We start from the raw sequence: 20,839 nt of genomic DNA on the forward strand, positions 1-20,839 counted from the left end.
GGCCGTTTGAGGCACGTCACAACTCTGGAGGCACACAAAAGGACACAATGTCCTCATCATTTTTTCTATTACTTTCACTTCCCTTCTTTCCAACCCTGCAATTTTTGCTCCGGAGCTCTCATTCGTTCTGCTGCAAAAAAAGTTTAGTTGCCTGGACCAAAATTGTCGCTTGGAGAAAGCGTGTAATTCTGGTTGCATGTGTGCAGGGGTGGGATTCTACCAGTTCGCACCTATTCGCTAGAACCGGTTGTTAACAATCTAAGCAGTTCGGAGAACCGGTTGTTAGAAGAAATTACTGGGCTAATCCTGTAAGGAAGGCAGGAAGGAAACATTCTGGTGTTGCTTACAGAAACTGCCTCTCCGTTAACCCTTATTGCATTCTTGGCAGGACTAGACTTCCTGTCTCAGGAACTTCTCTGGAGTTTTTTTCCCCTCCTTTGCTGGTAATTTGCTTGTGTGGAGGGACCATTCAAAGTTACAAGGGCACTGAAAAAAGTGACTTATGACCATTTTTCACACTTACGATTGTTGCAGCATCCCCACAGTCATGAGAGGCCAGGCGTGGAGATGCGTGCCTCGATGTGATATTGAGTTGGCCACACCCAGCCAATAACATGACCATCAAGCCATGCCCACCACCTAAGCCACGCCCACAGAACCGGTTGTTAAAAAATTGAATCCCACCCCTGTGTGTGTGTGTGTGTGTGTGTTACAGGTTGGAGTGGCTTCCTACCCCGTCCCCGGTGCCAAAGACAGGGCTGGCATTGACCTAGCCTCCTTTTGCAAGACTGTTGAGAGCAGAGTAAGAGAATAACAGAAGAAAAATACGAGAATAACAGAAAGATAAGAGAATAACAGAAGAAGAATAGAATAGCAGAATAAAAGAATAACAGAAGAATAACAGAATAACAGAAAAATAATAGAATAGAAGAATAAGAGAAAACAAGAATAGAAGAACAGAATAGTAATAATAGAATAACAGAAGAATAAGAGAATAGCAGAAGAATAAGAGAATAATACAATAGAATAACAGAATAATAGAATAACAATAATAGAATAAAAGAATAAGACAATCAGAACAATAGAAGAATAGTAGACTAATAATAATAGAAGAAGAATAGCAGAAGAATAAGAGAATAAAATAATAGAATAACAGAAGAATAAGACAATCAGAAGAATAGAAGAAGAATAGAATAACAGAATAAAGGAAGAGTAGAATAAGAGAAGAACAGAATAACAGAATAACAGAATAACAGAAGAATAGAAGAATAACAGAATAACAGAAGAATAGAAGAAAAATAGAACAAGAGAATAAGAGAAGAATAAGAGAAAGCAGAAGAATAACAGAATTACAGAAGAGTAAGATAATAACAGACTTGGAAGGGAACTTAGAGGTCTTCTAGTCCAGCCCCCTGCTCAGGCAGGAAGCCATATACCATTCCAGACCAATGGCTGTCCAATCTCCTCTTGAAAACCTCCGGTGTTGGAGCACCCACAACTTCTGGTGGCAAGCAGTTCCAAAGGTTAATTGTTCTCCTTCTTAGGATGTTTCTCCTCAATTCCAGGTTGCTTCTCTCCTTGATGAGTTTCCATCCATTGCTTCTTCTCCTGCCTTTGGGGTTTTGGAGGTGGACACCTCTCGAATTGGCACTGTGCGGTTGGGTCGCCTGGATCAACACCAACTGTGGTTCTTTGCAGTAATGTTGTGGTTTCTGTTCTTTTACCCAGACTTCTTTTTAATAGCATACCTGGTTGCTTTTATTACATTATACACTGCCCAGATTTGTCCAGGCTCTGTAGTTTGATAATAAATTGAGTAAAAGGAAAAGAAGGACTGGGCAGGGGTGGGGGGATGTGATAGCAGCCTTCCAATATTTGAGGGGCTGCCCCAAAGAAGAAACTAATCAAGGAGAGAAGCAACTTCATTCAAGTTGCGAAATTTCCTCACAGGGAGGACAATTAACCAAGGGAACTACTTGCCACCAGAAGTTGTAGGTGCTTCATCGCTGGAGGTTGCTAAGAAGACACCTATTTGTCTGGAATGGTATAGAGCCCCCTGCTCAAGCGGGAGTTTGGACTAGAAGATCTCTAAAGGTCCCTTCCAATTCTCTGATTCTGTTCTGTAATGAAGGCAACCTAACTTTTAAAAGACCAAAAAAAAAAAATTCCCTGGGAGAAGGTTGGGGCTCTACAATCACACACACACACACACACACAGAGAGAGAGAGACAGAGAGACAGAGAGACAGAGAGAGAGAGAGCCTTGAAGTAGACAGTGCGAAGTTATATTTACTCCATGTTGTTCTTTCTAAGTACGGTCTACTCACTGCGGGGACGCATGAGAGGTTCTTGTTGAGGGTTTTTCGCCACATCCCTCGTCCATCTCGTCCTTCGCACGTGAGCCACCGGGCCGCCAACATCTCTCTGAAAGCCAGAAGAGCGACCTCAGCAGTCCTACCTGTGTACCTGTATGGCAGGTTGAGCTCCAAAGCAGCAGGGGCTTGGTGGGTAGGAAGAGCAAAGCACGCCAGGACTCTCGTTGCCTTGGGGAGAAAGAGCAGCGGAGGAGGGCGGGGGGGGCTGGGCTGCTAGCGGTTCGCCCGGTTGATGCGAACCGATTGCTAAATTTTATCATTTTTAATGACCGGTTCTGCAAAGCGGCAAATCCCACCCCGGTTGGCCCTGCCCACCCCAGCCTGCCGCCTCCCAGGCCAGGAGACCCCCCCGCAGCCCATTTTGGATGCCAGGTAAGTACAGGGCCCATGCGGAGGCTCGGGAGGGTGAAAAACGGGCCTGCCAGAGGCTCAGGAAGGGCGTTCGGAGCCTGGGGAGGCCATTTTTGCCCTCCCAGAGGGTCAAGGAAAACAGAGAGCCAGTTGCTAAAATTTTTGAAGAGGGCTGCCAGGATTGGAAGTGGGGGGGGTGGGGAGAGGGTGCCGAGAAACCTTGATTGACACTTGGGGGCATTTCAAGGTTGCAAATTAGCTCATTCAGTGCTGTGGACTTCAACTCCCCAAATTCCTCAGACAGCATTAAAAACTTGCTGTCGTTCGTTTAGTGCAGCACTGAAAACAGTGACTTAGGACCATGTTTCACCCTTACAACCAACCGTCACATCATCCCCCGTGGTCCCGTGATCGAAATTCAGACCCTTGGCCACTGACTCATATTTATGACGGATGCAGTGCCCCGAAAAGAGGTGTGTGTGTCACGCGATCTCTCTTTGGCACCTTCGGTACAGGTACAAGTTTGCTTAATGATGGCGTGACTGACTCAACCCCTGCAGCGATTCACTGAACGACGGTGGCCCCAAAAGGTGGCAAAACGGGCAGAATTCAACTTAACCGCTGTCTCGCTTAGCCACGGAAATGTTGGCTGTGTCAATGGTGGTTGTTAAGTCAAGGACTAGCTGTATCTACCGGGCCGCTGATAAATAACAACAACAGAGGAGCAAAGGGTGTCCAGAAAAGTTGGCCATCCTTTTTGAAGAAGTGTCTCATTTTTGGCCCTTGGGGGGAAAAAGGGGGGGGGGATTTTGCACCCAGGGACAATTTCAAAGCTGCTTCCATCATGATTGAAATCTGGTGGGTTTTTTTTAACTCCAAAGTGCCAGAAGATAAAGTTCAAAAAGAAAAAGAAAAAAACGGAAGGAGATAAGGGAAGGAGAGGAGAGAAAACAAGGCTGGCTTGGAGAGGATTCAAGCTCCCGGATTTTCTCCTGGCCACGTGCCTGCGTGCCACGGCCTTTCTGACTGGCGCTCTCAAGAGAGGAAAATCTTTATAAAACGTTTTATAGGTGGCGCTTGCCATCATGCAAGATTGGCAAAAAAACATTTAGCAACAACATGTCCGACAAGGGTTGGAAGTCTAATCGGACTTTAGGTACTTATTATCTCATGTGGTGGACATGAATGAAAGCAAGAAAATATTGGACAGAAATAGATACATGGTTGGAAAAGATAATCAAACAACATTATAGATCTGATATTTTGGTTGGGTATAATGCCCAAGGAGGGCTATGATATATGTCTAGTTTTGCGTTTATTGATAGCTGCAAGGATTGTATTTGCACAATACTGGGAAAAAAATGAGAACGCTCCATCCGAGGAGGATGTAATTTGGACAATATTAGACTGTGCAAAGATGGATAGATTGACATTAAAAAAAATAAAGGACAAAGAAGACACAACTATTACTGAACATGGAATAGATTTTTACGAGTGGTTAGAGATAAGAGGTAGAAATTAGATGAAGAAAGATTTTGTTGAGTATGAACTAAATATCATGATGGTTTATAATTATAAATGTGCCAATATAACCAACGGAGTTACAAATAAGCTAATAGAAAGATAAATCTAGTTAAAACTATTCTGTTACACTATTACTAGTGTTATTGGGATGTATGTTAATATTCCCTTTCTGTTCTTCCTTTGCTTTTTTGTAAATGATATGCTCTGACGATACACTCTATTCAAAATGTTGATCAATAATAATAAAAATATACATTAAAAAAGGAGAGAGAGAGAGAGAGAGAGAGCGCTAAATGGCTGCCACAAAACACAGACAATGACTCTCTCCTTTTGCACTTGGCACATGCTCAGAGGTCCTTTATTTCCCATCGTGAGGCATACACCCCCTCCCTCTTTGCATATATCTGACGGGTGGGATTCTGCCCAGCAAAGACACATATCGGAGAGCTAAGGAAATCATTCATTTTGCCCGGCCTAGAAGTTGAATTTGCAGAAAGAGGGAAAATATCTGCCAATTCTCCAAAAGTCGAGAAACGGATAGAAAAATTGTGCAACAAAAAATTCCTTTTTTCTTGTAAGGTGTGTGTGTGTGTGGGGGGGGAATCATAACCTCATCCGAAGGTTTGCAGAGTCAGCGAAATGGCGCCTCCCATCCAGAAAAATGCCCCCTCCCCCCCCCCCCAGGCCCACTTGCCCCACCCCCATCACTCCATGATCCCAAATTTTCTGGGAAAACAGAAATTTTAAGCTAAGCCAAGATAATTTGGCTGCAGAGACAAAAAAGAAAAAAAAAAACAGGACCCCTTTTTGCTCCAAAACCACTGTATCAGATTTGCTCCTGCCTGCTGGATTCCAACACCCATCTTCTCCCCCCCCCCCACTGTCTGGCTGGGGGATGATGGGAAGGTGGTTTGCTATCCTGTTCTTGGAGGAGGGAGGGGGCAGCGGGAGTGCCTTATGGATCCCAAGTTGCGTTTCCGCCTTGCGAATTTACTACCGGAGATGCATTTAAGTCCGGTCTAGAATTGCACAAATGGAGTGTGTGTGGGTGGGGGGATGTCAGAGCCCCCCCTGGAGCCCTCGAGGGGGCCCAACCCGCCTTCTGCAGAGCCCCCTCCCTTACCTGCCGTAAGTCTGAGGCATCCCGTTGTCCATCCGTCCCGGGGGCCCGACACAGTGCTTCTCTCCTCAGCATGGCCAGCTCCTCTTTCAAGCTTTCCAGGCTGGCTTGGATGCTAAACAGCATGAAAAGACAAGCCAGCAGGCCCACTGCCAGGGCCCCCACAACGGCCCAGGGGGTTGGGGGCGCTGCCTCACCCCACAGGAATCCAGCCCCGAGAAGGGGCTTAACCCACCCCTCCAAATCTTGAGAGGCATCATTCTTTCCAGTTTGTTCCCCGGTCGAGGCTTCTCCTGCCCCACAGAGGCCAAATCCTGCCTCACAGAGCTCAAACCCACAGAGGACCCTACATCGGAGACCCCCGCGGTCCCCCAAAGCGGGAGGGATTGGCCCAGGGCTCCTCATCGCACCCCCAGGTTTAGTCTCCCAGATCATTCCGGTCTGGCAACCGCAGCTTTTGCCTAGGGGCTTCCCGGTTTGGGGCGAGGTTGTGCCCCAGTTCCAGAAGGATTTGCGTGGCAAGGGTCCCCAGACATGACTGGCATCCCCCTCCTCACACACCCCAAAGTCACCGCCTGGCAGAAGGAACGTGCAGCATCTGGACTTTGGCGTCTCCTGGCTGCAGGCTGGAGAGGTCTGGTTGTGCCCCGGGTGCAGACCGCATGGGTCTGTGTGTGCCCACGGGTGGCTGTTTGCAAGGGGAAGAGGGGCCTCGCCCGCCGCTGGCCAACCCACCCTGAGGCCTCCCCCCCACACCCTTCCTCAGCTTCCTGGACACCGGGATTTCCCCCTGCGGGGAGCAGGCGAAGTGGGTTGCCAAAGGCCAAGTGAAGAAGTTGTGCAACGGGTTGAGGAAGCTGGGCAGGAGCCGTGCCCGCCCTCCTTGGAGAGCCGCCAAGTGGCAGTCAAGCACCACATCCTGGCATGCATGCCATACTTTCCTTCCAGGCTTGGCAAGGGCCTGGCTGGCTGCTCCCAGGCGTGGCCACTTCCCGGCACCCAGACCTCAGGATCGCCTGCTAATCCCAGAAAGCCAGATTCCCAGGACGGCTGCCAAAGGAGACTTGGACGAGCTCCCTTTAAGGAAGGAGGCCTCTGCGTGCCCTTTCCCAGCGAGCTCCGGTTCCGAGAAGCCAAGGGGGCCCGGGGTGGAGGGGGTGGGGGCTCTGACCGCGGCCCTGTGGCACGTCCCAAGGGGAAGGTTGGGAAGTCAACGGCGGTCGCTGCAACGGAGCAGGCTTGGAGGGAAGCAGAGATGGCCGGCCACGGAACAGAATAACAGAATTGGAAAGCACCTGGGAGCTCTTCTTGTCCAAATATTCTTGGCTGAAGGGCTAGGAAAAATTTATTTATTTTTTTAAAAGAAGAAGTTGTTGGGAAGGTTTTTGCTGATGTATATTTTGTACGTACCATGTTTTCCCCGAAGATAAGACTGGGTCTCATATTAATTTTTGCTCCAAAAGACGCGTTAGGGCTTATTTTCCAGCTGGGTCTTATTTTCGGGGGGAAAGGGTATATACATCCTGTTTCCCTGCCAATAAGACCCACTGGTATGTGTGTGTGTGTGTGTGTGTTTGTGTGTGTGTGTAAACATCCAGCGTGCAAAAAAAGAGAAGTTTGAGACCAGACTGAGAAATCCCCAGTTCTGCTCCTCCTCGTCTGGAAGACCATGGAGGGTCAGGGCTTTAACCGCAGCCCACCAGCTGACAGCCATGTCGGCTAGGAACAGGGGACTTGGGTTTCTCAGCCAACTTGGAGAGAAGTTACCTTAAATAACATTGTCCAGAGGACAGAGTGGTTTTCTTTTCTTTTCTTTCTTTTTCTTTCTCTCTCTTTTCCCTTCTCTCTGTCTCTCTTCTTTCTCTTCCTTTCTTTCTCTCTCCTTCCTTCCTTCCTTTCTGAGGGCAGAGTGGTACTTCTTTTTCTTTTTCTTTCTTTCTTTCTTTCTTTCTTTCTTTCTTTCTTTCTTTCTTTCTTTTCTTTCTTTCTTCTTTCTTTCTTTCTTTCTTTCTTTCTTTCCTTCTTTTTCTCTTTCTTTCTTCCTTCCTTTTCTTTCTTTCTTTCTTTCTTTCTTTCTTTCTTTCTTTCTTTCTTCCTTCTTTCTTTCTTTCTTTCTTTCTTTCTTTCTTTCTTTCTTTCTTTCCTTCTTTTTCTCTTTCTTTCTTCCTTCCTTTTCTTTCTTTCTTTCTTTCTTTCTTTCTTTCTTTCTTTCTTTCTTTCTTCTTTCTTTCTTTCTTTCTTTCTTTCTTTCTTTCTTCTTTCTTTCTTTCTTTCTTTCTTTCTTTCCTTCTTTTTCTCTTTCTTTCTTCCTTCCTTTTCTTTCTTTCTTTCTTTCTTTTTCTTTCTTTCTTTCTTTCTTTCTTTCTTTCTTTCTTTCTTTCTTTCTTTCTTTCTTTCTTTCTTTCTTTCTTTCTTCTTTCTTTCCTTCCTTCCTTCCTTCCTTTCCTTTTTCTCTCTTTCTTTTCTCTCTCTCTCTCTCCTGTCTCTCTTTCTTGACTGAAGGTTGAGTCAGCCTTCCCTCCTTACAAGGTGAGTAAAATGAGGATTGTTTGGGGCAAATAGGCTGACTCTGTAAACTGCTTAGAGAAGGCTGTGAAGCACTATAAAGTGGGATATAAGTCTAAGTGATATTGCTTGTGAAGGAAGGAAGGAAGGAAGGAAGGAAGGAAGGAAGGAAGGAAGGAAGGACTGAGGAGGGAGGGAGGGAAGAAGGGAGGGATGGGAGGAAGGAAGGAGGGGAAGAAAGAAAAGAAAGAAAGAAAGAAAGAAAGAAAGAAAGAAAGAAAGAAAGAAAGAAAGAAAGAAAGAAAGAAAGAAAGAAAGAAAGAAAGAAAGAAAGAAAGAAAGAGAAGGAAGGGAAGGGAAGAAGGAAGGGATGGAAAGAAGGAAGGAGGGAGGGAAGAAAGAAGGAAAGTACTGAGAGAGGAAGGGAAGAAGGAAGGGATGGGAAGAATGAAGGAAGGGAGGGAGGGACAGAGGGAGAGGGAGGGAAGAAGGAAGGAAGGAAGGAAGAAAGGAAGGAAGGAAAGAAGGGACTGAGGGAGGGAGGGAGGGAAGAAGGGAGGGATGGGAGGAAGGAAGTAGGGAAGAAAGAAAGAAAGAAAGAAAGAAAGAAAGAAAGAAAGAAAGAAAGAAAGAAAGAAAGAAAGAAAGAAAGAAAGAAGGAAGGAAGAGAGGGGAAGAAGGAAGGGATGGAAAGAAGGAAGGAGGGAGGGAAGAAAGAAGGAAAGCACTGAGAGAGGAAGGGAAGAAGGAAGGGATGGGAAGAATGAAGGAAGGGAGGGAGGGACAGAGGGAGAGAGAGAGGGAGGGAAGAAGGAAGGAAGGACTATAAAGTGTTATATGAGTCTAAGGGTTCTTACTAGTGCGAACACCCTCACTGCCATCCTGTCCCAAGGTTATTCTCCGTAAATCCTTCACTCCAATTCACGAGAAAGACATGAACGCAAATCGTGTTTATTGTCCAGGTGTTCGCAGAAAACGATACAATAACGTGCATAGACTTGAATTATAGAACGCTTTGCTTGAAATATGGAGCTGAAAGTTGCTTGCTTCAAGCCAAAAGGGTGGCAGGTGACAGAAATAAAGGCCTATACAGGCAGCCCTCTACTTACGACCACAATTGAGCCCAAAACTTTAGTCGCTAAGTGAGACATTTCTTAAAACAGGTTTTGCCCCATTATACTGCTTTTTGGCCACCTTTGTTAAGGGAATCGCTGCAGTTGATTAACATGGTCGTTAACTGAATTGGTTTTCCCATTGACTTTGGGTGCCAGAAGGGAATCACGTGACCCCAGGGACATTGCGACCGTCATAAATATGAGCCAGTTGCCAAGCATATTAATTTTGATCAGGTAACGGCGGGTGTTGTACATTGCTGGTTGTGACGTATATTTTGAGTGGCAAGAGAGCCGCAACAGGGAGATGAAAGGGCCACATGCAGCTCTACAGCTGGAGGTTGCCAATTTGTGATCTAGGCCAGCCCTCCACCCAAGCAGACCTGACACCATTTTTGATTGTTCCTTTAAATCCAGACAAACAATCCCCAGTTTAAGGCTTTAAGTGGAGTTTCTGTGCAAGTTGTAAAGTCTTTGTGGCAGGTGCGACGCTCCCAACCCCCGCCCCCCCCAAAAAAAACCCCAACTCGGCAGAAATAACAATGTATCTCGGCAGAAATAACAATGTAAATCGCGGGCACGCAAGCGGAACTCAGCCGATGAGAGGAATTAAACTATCTTAACATCTCCCTTGGAGAAGGAAAAAAAACCGTTTCAGAAAAAGGAAGTGCAGTGGGTTTGAGGTACGCAAACAGGAAGTGGCGTGGGAACGAGGCTGGCATGGCCAACGCTCGGTGCCTACGTGTGGGACGTAGGATCAATGATACGCAACCAAGGGCACCCTTGCAAAGCGACGACAGCTGGCAAACCTGTGAGTCAGAATTCCAGCAATTGCCCTAATTAAATCATGATTCTCGAGCCAAACTTCAAAAAACTTCAAAGGATTTATTAGAGGCGACATATTGGCACTGCCCTGTATATCGCCTCTAATAAATCCTTTGAAGACAAGTTTGGCTCGAGAATCATGATTTAACTAGAGCGATTGCTGGAATCCTGACAACAAACCAACTCTGGCCTACATAATTTACAGTCCCCTGTGACCCTGTTTCCCCTCTCCCCCAAGGTGTCTCATAAACCAGATTCTCCGATTGAGCCAGTTCATTGTCTGGGTGTCACGTTCTCCAATTAAATATATTTGCGGGCAAAAGATCTGGTAGTTTAGTTACAATATTTTAAAGATAAAGAGTTGGAATGTACTTTTGCTTTCAAACTATTCTTCCAGATTTCCTTCCTCCCCCCCTTTTTTTAAGCCTAAAACAGGCATAGGAATGTTTTATGAGTTGACACCTGTATCGTTCTACTTTTATTTCGATGCAGTGCGATAAAGCGGGAAAAGGTGCCCATGTCCTCTCCATGACAGAGGGCACTGGGTGTTAATTGTTATGGTGAGCGGGGAAGGCTGCCACAATTGTGGCAGTTAAAGCAACAGTGTCGGGGAAAAAGACGGGCAGGTATTTCACCCCCTCCTTGCAAATTTCCACTATAATAAATGAGCTGCGTTGAGCTGTGTTGGTAGCAATGGTGAGGAGCGGGGTTGCTCATTGCAACTATTCCAAAGTGTATAGATTGGGTGGGTGGGTGGGAGGGAAGGGTCATCCATGCCCCACAGGTTTAGTTGCCTTGGAAGCTCCCAGGGGCTGTGGCTTTTTTACGGCGGGCGATGCTGCGTTCGCAACTTCACGCAGGCTTGTGTCCCCGGACGTACACAATTGTTCACGAGGCTGCATTCGCCGGCGCAGGTAAACCTGTGTGACACCAGATCCTGAGATGCAGGTCAGCTTTTGCAAAAGTGTGCTGGCGGGTGCAACGCAACCTTTTGCGTGACTTTTCACAACGCTGCGTTGGTAGGCGCCGCTTTTTGCGACGCTGCATTTGTAGGGGCATGCCAATCCTGCGGCACCTAATTTTTAGATGAACGTAACCTTTTGCCAAACTTCATCGGCAGCAACCTTCTGTGATGCAGCTTTTGGGGGTGCATGCAACATTTTGCGATGCTGCATTTTCTAGGTGCATGTAATTGTGGCAATGTCGAATTTGCTGACCTGTGTAACTTTCTGCAGCGCCAACTGGGGTTTTCACACCTTCCATTTCCAAGTGGTTGTCTGAATGCCTGCTCTCCCTGTAACAGACCACCAGGGCAGGGCTCGGACCCCTTCCCCTCTTCCCAGTCAATGAGGAACTTCGACCTTTGACCTTCCCTGTTTGGCTCAGCATCCACTTCCTTGGGGTTCTGCTGCCCATTGCTGGCTGGAACCCAAACATCAGTCTGTGGAGCCAGACGTGCACTGTGAGTCCTTCCTGAGCAGCCCCGCACAATTCTGCTTGGTTACCTGCAGTTGCGTCGCGTCGCATCAACGTCGTACCACGCCAAGATGGCATGGATCCTTCCAAACGTTCAGCGAGCCCGATAAAGAATCAGCATAAAAGTATCAAAATACAAAATAGACGATGCCACGGTATCCAGCCAGGGTGCGAAGCATAACAAGTGCCGGGAATGCACACTACCCGGCAAGAAATGGGATTGGTTAAACCAGAGTCTACACATGTCGTCACCGAGCCAGTTCCTCGTTGTTTGAAATCTGTTGTCGGATCCCTGCGGTTGTTTGGATTGCAATGTCTGCCACAAAGCGAAGGTGCAGAGCCTGGTTAGACAGCCCCCCCCCCACCCTGTCCTACCACCCTTTTCCTGCTGGCACCCAGGTGGATGTTGGAAGGACGGCCCCGAAAGCAAGAAAACGGAGAATTGCCGGTCCAGAAACTAGAAGGAGCAACCGGTACACTGCTCCGCGCTCGGACGCCCCCGCCATATGGAAGGCAGCAAACAGGGAGGAGGCTCCGTGCCACCTCTCTGGTTCCGCGGAGCCCACCCGGGACCCCAGACCTGCGGTCTTTCCCGCTGCCTGGTCTTCCTCAGTGGACTTGGAAGAGACCGAAATAGGTGAGGTAGCGGTCTGCTTTCAGACGGACGTCCGGGATGGTGCGAAGACGGATGGAGGCTTCGGGACGCAAGAGGAGAAGTCCAGACACCTGACACACATGCAGTTCAGCTTCCCGCGGTCCCGAGCTGGTGGGCGGGAACTGCTCCAAACAGCGCAAGGCCAGCTGGCCGCTCAACATCACATCCAGCTTCATGTAGACCGTCTTACCCTCGTTGAAGTGGACCTGGCAACGGGGAGAGGAAGAGAAACACAGATGAGATGAAATGCTGGGTTCAATTCTCAATCAAGGACAGAAAGTAACCCAGGAGAAATGTCCTGACAGTGAGGACAATTAACCGGCGGAATTGCCTGCCACTAGAACTTGTGGGTGCTCCAATACTGGAGGCTTTTAAGAAGAGACCGGACAGCCATTTGTGTGAAATGGTACAGGGTTTCCTGTTGAGGAGTGGGTTAGATTAGAAGACCTCCAAGATCCCGTCCAACTCAGTTATTCACTAATCCCAAATCAATTAATCAGTCCCGTCCAACTCAGTTATTCACTAATCCCAAATCAATTAATCAGTGGAATGATTTGATCAAGAAGTTGTGAAATGCTCCAACACTGGAAGTTGTTAAGAAGAGAATGGACAACCATTTGTGTGAAAATGTATGGCGTTTCCTGCTTGAGCAGCGGATTGGACTAGATGACCCCCAAGGTCCCTCCCAACTCTGTTATTGTGGTTGTAAATCAAACACTAACTGAACAAGGAGTCGTCTATTTACACCCGGTCACAGCCATCATTCAAAATTACGACCTACTTGAAAAAGGGGAATTGTATCTATATCTGAAGTTCTGATGGTCAGCCCCTCTCCCTCCATAAAGGAAGTCCTCGACTTACATCCGCAACTGAGCTAAGTGAGACATTTGTTAAAGTAGGTTTTGCCCTTTTTTAATGATTTTTCTTGCCTCGGTTGTTAAGCGAAACCCTGCAGTCGATAAGTTAGTCACACGGTTGTTAAGTGAGTGACTGGCTTCCCCCACTGACTGTCCTCGTCGGAGGTCGCAAAAGGGGGAATCATGTGACCTCTGGGACGCTACAACCGTCATAAATACGAGTCAATGGCTGAGTGGTCTGGGCTTTGATCCCAGGGCCACGGGGGAGGTTGCAATGGTTGTAAGTGTGAACCGTGGTCCTAAATCACTTCTTTTTCAAGGCCGTTGTAACTTTGAAATGGTCGCTAAACAAACTGTCATAAGTCAAGGACTACACCAGGGTTTTTCCAAGGCTGTCTGGGGAATTCTGGGAGTTTTTTTTCCTTTTCCTTTTTTCTTTTATTATATACAAACAATCCATCTTTTGTTTAACCAGTGTGTCGTCTGGGTAGAGATATATTGTGCAGCAACAATTACAATTAATACATATTCAAATATCCACACTCTATTCTTATTTTATGCTACTATACATAATAATGTCTAATTATTATAACACTATACATAATAATGTCTAATTATTATAACAAATCCCCTTCTTATCACGTTTAATTCTTGTTTATCACTTCTCGCTAATATCTTAAACTAGCTCGATCCCCGTGCTTCGCTACGAAACTCTGTGGTCGGGCTTAGTTTTTGGGGAAGAAAATAAGGAGATAAAATTTGTGCCTCTGCCTACCAGCATCCATCGGTATACATCTGGCTAGCATCCTGTCAGTGTGGGAGAGAGGGAAGGGCTGTTTGGAAACTGAAACAGTATTTGTTTGTGTGAGCAAGAAGGAGACAGCAAGGAGCCTGGGCGTGGCTTAGCTCAATTGTTCTGTACTAAAGCTGCTTGGTGCTGTGAAAGCAAAACTGAACCTCCTCTCCTCTGCTTGTGTTTTGCATTTGGAAGAGATTTCTTTTCAGGTAGGGAGGGGGAGTAGAACTCCTTAGCATCAGAGCGTGTTAATAATAATATAGGATAATAATAATAATAATAATAATAATAATAATAATAATAATAATAATAATAATAATAACAACAACAATAATAACAATAACAATAACAATAATGACAATAATAATAATAATAATAATAATAATAATAATAATAATAATAATAATAATAATAATAATAATAATAATAATAATAATAATAATAATAATAATAATAATAATAATAATAATATAGGAAACACTCTAAATGCTCTAAATTAGTGAGCCCCTAGGAGCCAAGAGGAACAGACGTGCCAAATTTCAAGTTTGTAGGCTTGACGGTTCTGGAGATTTTGTGATGATGCGTGAGGAGCATTTCGCTTTTATATAGATAGATTTCTAATTTCCATTTTTGTTCTCCAGCCATTGATAGAAGAGTTCCCACATCATATAAGCAGTGATGGTGAACCCTTTTCAGCACTGAGTGCTCAAACCAGAACACACATGCATGCGCAGGCCTCTTTTGGGGATGTTTTTGGGCCCGTTTTCCAGGCCATTTTCGGGCTATTTTTCAGGCCATTTCCAGACTGTTTTTGGCCATTTTCGGGCCATTTTTGCCTCCCCCCAAAAAAGCCCTGTAAACGGCCTGTTTTGGGCCGATTTTGGGGCCAATTTCCAGGCTGTTTTTCAGGCTGTTTCAGGCTGTTTTTCAAACCATTTCCAGGTGGTTTTTCAGGCCATTTTACGGACTGTTTTCAGGCCAAGAATAGCCTGAACAAAACGGCCTGAAAAAGGCCCAAAACACTCTGGTTTTTGGGCGATTTTCAGGATGTTTTTCAGGCTGTTTTTCAAACCATTTCCAGGCAGTTTTTCAGGCCATTTTACGGACTGTTTTCAGGCCAAGAATAGCCTGAACAAAACGGCCTGAAAAAGGCCCAAAACACTCTGGTTTTTGGGTGATTTTCAGGATGATTTCTGGACCATTTCTAGGTCATTTTTCAGGCCGTTTCCCAGGCTGTTTTCAGGCCATTTTACAGACTGTTTCGGGCCAAAACAGCCCGAAAAACAGCCTGAAAAAAGGTCTGAAAACGGCTTGGTTTTTTTGACTCCAGCACCCACGAAGATCAGCTGTCCAGCACTCATGTGCATGGCAGATCAGCGGGCAAATGGCGTGCATGTCCACTGAGAGGACTCTGCGTGCCACCTCTGTCCTTCATGCCATAGGTGGACTTCAACTCCCAGAATTCCTTGCAATTAAAGAGGAAGAACAAACTGAATACTATGTATGACATCATGGCCATTTTCTTTAGGAATCGCAAGGAATTCTGGGAGTTGAAGTCCACAACACGGAATTAGTTAACCTTGAAATGCCCCCCTGCCAAGAATCCATCAGGGGTTCTCATGAAGCCGCCCCCAACCCCTTCCAATCCTGGCAACCCGCCCTCCTCCCCAAAGCCACCAGAGTCCCAGAATGCTTTGCTCTCCCTACCTACAAGCTCACCTGGCAATAAAGGTAATACAGGCCCCTTTTGATCACCGTGAACTCGCCGCGGCTGTTGTCGTAGCGCAAGGGGTTGGTGGCGTTGAGCTTCGCTTCCGACCACCCGCGGATGGTCCCGTTGGCATCTGGAGGGCGAGGGGAGATGGGCGAAGGGAAGGGGGAATGAACATGGGAGGGGAGGGGCTGTGGGGAGGCCTCGCCCCTCCCCCTCCCACTGCACAAGGTGGGGAAAGCCACCCGACGCAACTGCCCAGGTGCCCTTCCCATGTGCCACCACAATGTCGCCCACTTTGGGATGGTGCTGGCTGGGCTGGTGCAAGGAGGATGGGGGAGAGGCCAGCCCGGGGGAGGGGCAGCCAAGGTGTCCCACCTGCCTTCCAAAAGCTTTCCCCCCACCCCCAGACCCCTAGAAGTGTTACCTGCCTGCATCCCAGCTCGTCCTACGGTGGCTTGGACTGAAAGAGAGAGAGAGAGAGAGAAAGAGAAAGGGAGAAGGAAGGAAGGAAGGAAGGAAGGAAGGAAGGAAGGAAGGAAGGAAGGAAGGAAGGAAGGAAGGGCGAGCGAGCATGGGAGGGAGGGAGGGAGGGAGGGAGAGGGAGGGAGGGAGGAAAGGAAGGGAGGAAGAAAGGGAGGAGGAAAGAAGGAAGGAAAAGCGAGGATGGGAGGGATGAAGGAGAGGAGGTTGGGAGGGAGGAAGAAAGGAAGAAGAGGAGGAAGGAAAGTGACAGGAAGGGGAGAAAGGAAGGGAGGAGGAAAGAAGGGAGGAAAAAAGAAGAAAGAAGGAAGGAAAAGCGAGGAAGGAAGGAGAGGAGGGAGGGAGGAAGGAAAGAAAGAGGAAGGGGAGGAAGAAAAGAAAAGGAAGGAAGAAGGGAAGAATAGGGGAGAGATGAGAAGGAGAGAAAAAAAGAAGGGGATGGAGAAAGAGAGAGAGAGAGAGAGAAACAAAAGAAAGGAAAGAAAGAAAGGAAGGGGAAAAAGAAGGAAGGAAAATGAAGGAAAGAAAGAAAGAAAAAGAAAGAAAAGAAGGAAGGAAGGAAGGAAGGAAGGAAGGAAGGAAGGAAGGAAGGAAGGAAGGAAAGAAAGAAAGAAAGAAAGAAAGAAAGAAAGAAAGAAAGAAAGAAAGAAAGAAAGAAAGAAAGAATCAGTTTGACGGATGGATGTCCAGTGTGGAGGCTCCAAATACTCGGAAGCCCCCTCCCTCCGTTTCCCCCAAAGACCCTGGCATCTCTCCTCTGGGGTGGGGGTGGGTGGGTGGGTGGGGCTGAGGACCAGGGGAGACCCTCCCTCACCTTCATAGTGAGCGGCGCAGATGGTTCCTGTCCGGCATGGCCGCAGTCGCTTCCCTTTCTCAGCTGAAGGGGGAAAAAAGGGGAGGGGGTTATTTGGGTGGGTGGGCGACCTCAGAAAATAAGACAACAGCAGCCACCGTCCATTTTCCTGCCCCTCAGAATCCAGGCAGTCCTCGACTTACAACGGTTCATTTATTGACCGTTCTAAATTAGCACGGCACTCAAAAAAAGGGACGTGACCGTTTTTCACACTTAACGACAGTTGGGGCCTCCCCACGGTCATGCAATCAAAATTCGGACGCTTGGCCACTAACTTGTATTTATGACAGACGCCCACTGACTCGTATTTATGATGGTGGGGGGTGTCACAAGATCCCCTTTTGTAACCACCGATGAGCCAAATCCAAGGGGAAGGCAGATTCAGTTCACGACCTTCGTGATTCGCTTAACAACGGTGGCTGTAAAATGGGACATCCTTTGACAAAGGTCTTGCCTTAGCCATGAAGATTTTGGGCTCAATTGTAGTCATTAAGTCGAGGACTGAGAGAAAGCAATTGCTCTCTGTCTCCCCCCACAATTACTGATTTATGGAGGTCGTCCTTGATTTATGACCACAATGGGGGACAAGTTTCATCGCTAAGCAAAACAGTCGTGAAGCGAATCGTGCTCAGTTTTGCAACTTTGGCCACGGTTGTTATGCAAATCACTTCCGTTGTTAAGTGAATTGCATGGTCGTTAAGTGAATCCGGCTCCCCAATTGTTTCTACTTGTCGGAAGCCGGCTGGGAAGGCCACAACGGGTGATCCCATGACACTGCAACGGTCATAAGTGCGAAGCCCAGCCGTAAGTTCCATTTTGCCTAATGTTGCACAGTTGCTAAACGAATAATGGTCGTTAAGTCGAGGACTACTGTTCTGTCCCGCCTTAAGAAGGAGCCACTTACCTTGCCTTCGATGCCGCAGCGCCCCCTCCTGGGCAAAATGGTGCAGGAACTTGCCTTGGTTGTCCCAGCTGGAGGAGAGCACCACCTAGAGGACAAGAGAGGTAACTGCAGGTGACCCAAAGTTTGGGCAAAAATTGGCAAAATTTGGGGGGGAAGTGCACAAGTTTTAGCCTATCCCGACCCCAAATTTTGACAAAGGCACCTTTGCAGCCACTACAAAGCCCGTCGGTCACCAAAAGACGGGACGCACTCCACGAAAGTCTCGAAGCAGTGAGCCAAGCCACGTTGCTCTAAGGAAAAGTCTCGCTCCATGGTGCTCCGACTTTGGAGGTTCTTAAGAGGAGATTGGACAATCCTTGGAATGGTGTAGTATAGGGTTTCCTGCCTAGGCAGGGGGTTGGGCTAGAGGATCTCTAAGGTCCCTTCTAACTCTGTTATTCTGTTTCTGTTCTATAGAAGACAAATAGCTTTGTCAGCCCATACAACCCAGAAAGGAATTGGCTGATCCTTCCTCGGGCCCGCTTCATTCTCCCTCAATTTGTCCTTCTTTCCCACAAGGAAAACCACAACTACAACCAAAATGGTTGCGAGTTTCCTGCTTAAATCTCTTAAAATCATTTACAAAAATTTAATGTCTTCTCTCCCCCTCCCACCAAAAATAATAATAATAAAGAAATAAATAAATTTAGTCTAAGAGACCTTCTGAACGAGATTTTACAGATTTAGGAAAACAGGGGCGGCATTTACTCATGCTAGAAATAATGGAACCTCCATGCTCAGAGGCAGTCTATCCCAAGAATACCAATAGCTTGCGAGGTGGTGGGAAGGCGAAACGAGGAAAATCTTATTCGTCATCTTCTTTTAATTACTCTGTAATCCCTTGCAGGGCGGAGTCTGGGCAACTGAATGGAGCTTTGAGTGTTTTACTGGCCAGATGCCCTTCCTGTCGCCAGTACGGAGTTTTGTTTGGCAGATATATTCTCATTGTGCTCAGAGAGAGAAATAGCTGCCTCTCCCTAGGATCGAACTCACAGCCTCCTTATTGTGAGGCAAGAGCTCCACCTCTAGACTACCGCACCACTCTAGGAAACCTTCATTATTCTTATTCATTTATTAATTCGTTTATTCATTTATTTTTTTATTAAACTAATAATAATAAAAAGTATTCAATAAAAATAATTTATGAATTAATTTGTATTTTATTGTTTGGTGGCAATAAATGGTAGCCTTAGCTTAGATGGATAGAAGGCCCTTTGAATATTTTATCTCCCCATGCTGGTTTCATCCTGGCTTGTTCAAGACCAGGGTTAAGGCCGGCTTATTTCCCCAAGGGTGGGCTTTATAATTTTTTCCCCCCTAATTTTGGGATGGGTGGGGGATGACTAATTAGATTAGATGATTAGATTAGATTAAATTAGATTAGATTAGATTAGATTAAACAGAGTTGGAAGGGACCATGTAGGTCATCTAGTCCAACCCCCCACCCAAGCACCATTTCTGATAAAGGGCAACCCAGAGTTTTAAACCTGTGTGGTTGTGCAAAAGCTTTTTGGCAAACTTGGAGCGACGACGATGAAACCACAAAAAGCGTTTTTTCCTTTTGGTGTGATACAGACAGTCCTCACCTTATGACCACAATCGAGAGCAATGTTTCCATCGCTAAGTGAGAAAAAGAGTTTGCCTCCGCCCGCTTTAGGACCTGCTGCTTAGTGAGACATTAGTTGAGTTTTGTCCCGTTTTACGACCTTTCTTGCCGCCGTCGTGAGATAAAGTTACTGCGGTTGTTAAGTGAGTCCCATGGCCGTTAACTGAATCCAGCTTTCCCCATTGACTTTGTCTGTCAAAAAGTCGTAAAAGGGGACCCTGTCATAAATTTTGAGTCCAAAATACTTGTCATGAAGTGAAACATTTGTTCAGTTAATTTTGCTCCATTTTACGACTGCCTCGTGCCGCTGTCATGAAGCGAATCACGGCGGTGGTTAAGTGAGTCATGCGGCCATTAAACGAATCCAACTTCCCCCCTGGCCCAAAGGCTGCAAAAAGGGGATCACTTGACACTCCCCACCGGGCTATTTGAACCATCATGAAGATGAGACACTGCAATCGTCGTAACTGTGAGCCGACTGCCAAGTGTCTGAATTTTCATCACGTGATCGTGGGGAGGGGGGATGTTGTAAAGGTCGTAAGTCTGAAATAAGCGGCCCCAAAAGTCACTTTTTTTCAGGGCCGCTGTCGCTTTAAACGGTCGCTAAACAAAACGGTCATAAGTTGAAGACCACCCATCATGCAAAGTTTCCATTTTTGTGCATGGTTAACCAAAGAAAATTTTTGCTTACCGGATCCAGTTCCTCCGTCAGCAGGTTCTGAGGACCAGAAAGAAAAGCCCAAATCAAGCCCCCGGACTACACAAACCATCCTCCCCTGCCACCGTTGCCCTTTCCGAAGAAGGAAGAGGCATTATGTGAACACGAAACCCAACTTTTTCGTGTGAAGGTTTTGGCTAAAGAACCAGGATCGAACCAAACACACCTGGGTATTTTTTTAACAACAACAAAAAAAGTTGTCCTCTAGTTACGACGAGAATGCCTTCTTGCCTATCACAGTCGTAAATCGAGTTATCCTTGCAACCAACCTGATTTGACAACTTTTTCTTTCTTTCTTTCTTTCTTTGACGGTGGTTGTTCAGGGAATCCATGGTTTGCTTAGCGGCCAGCTTTGGCCAAAAAATTTTTTTTGGGGGGGAATGTTGATTTTGCCGAAAACCGTCACAAACGCAGTTGCATGCAAACGGATGTAAATGTGGAACAATAGTCAAGTGTACAGCATGTGATCCCATGAGCGGGTGAAGAGGCAGCCTTGGGAACTGGGTGATTTCCCCCCCCCCTTCCAGGGAGGTCCGTCATAACTTTTGAATAGTCACTAAGCAAGTCACCGTAAACCGAGGACTATGTGAAGTGTCCAGGAAAACCAGGATGGTTTCCGAGATGGATGAAAATTGTGCATCTAACACAACCTTGACAGCCTCCAAATGTGTGGATTTCGTTCATCTCCCAGTTGTGCAATGTTTGTGTGGTGTGTGTGTGTGTGTGTGTGTGTGTGTGTATGTTCTGCCACTTTAAAGATTTGTGGACTTCAACCCCCAGAATTCCTCAGCCAGCCATTGGCTTAAAAATGGAGATATATTACATCCGGCCACATTTCCTGCCATCTATGGAAAGAATTATCCAATCAAAAATGGGGATTAAAAAAGTAGTCCAACCACGTTTCTTCATGCTGGCTGGGGAATGCTGGGA

General features: G+C 46.6%; 1 protein-coding gene across 1 annotated transcript in view; it reads right to left on the reverse strand.

Annotated features, from left to right (window-relative positions):
* Nucleotides 1-20,839, reverse strand: part of TNFSF12 (TNF superfamily member 12) — a 42,778-nt gene that overhangs the window by 16,296 nt on the left and 5,643 nt on the right. The window contains 9 exon segments of the mRNA XM_087947402.1: nucleotides 2,327-2,423; nucleotides 5,373-6,126; nucleotides 11,317-11,370; nucleotides 11,898-12,148; nucleotides 15,315-15,439; nucleotides 15,734-15,769; nucleotides 16,604-16,666; nucleotides 17,547-17,631; nucleotides 19,883-19,909. Coding sequence (XP_087803528.1) covers nucleotides 2,327-2,423; nucleotides 5,373-6,126; nucleotides 11,317-11,370; nucleotides 11,898-12,148; nucleotides 15,315-15,439; nucleotides 15,734-15,769; nucleotides 16,604-16,666; nucleotides 17,547-17,631; nucleotides 19,883-19,909 — 1,492 coding nt within the window.

This window comes from Notechis scutatus, chromosome Z (assembly GCF_049901735.1).
Source record: "Notechis scutatus isolate UNSWTSFEM ecotype Mainland chromosome Z, rNotScu1.2, whole genome shotgun sequence".
NCBI classification, from domain to species: domain Eukaryota; kingdom Metazoa; phylum Chordata; class Lepidosauria; order Squamata; family Elapidae; genus Notechis; species Notechis scutatus.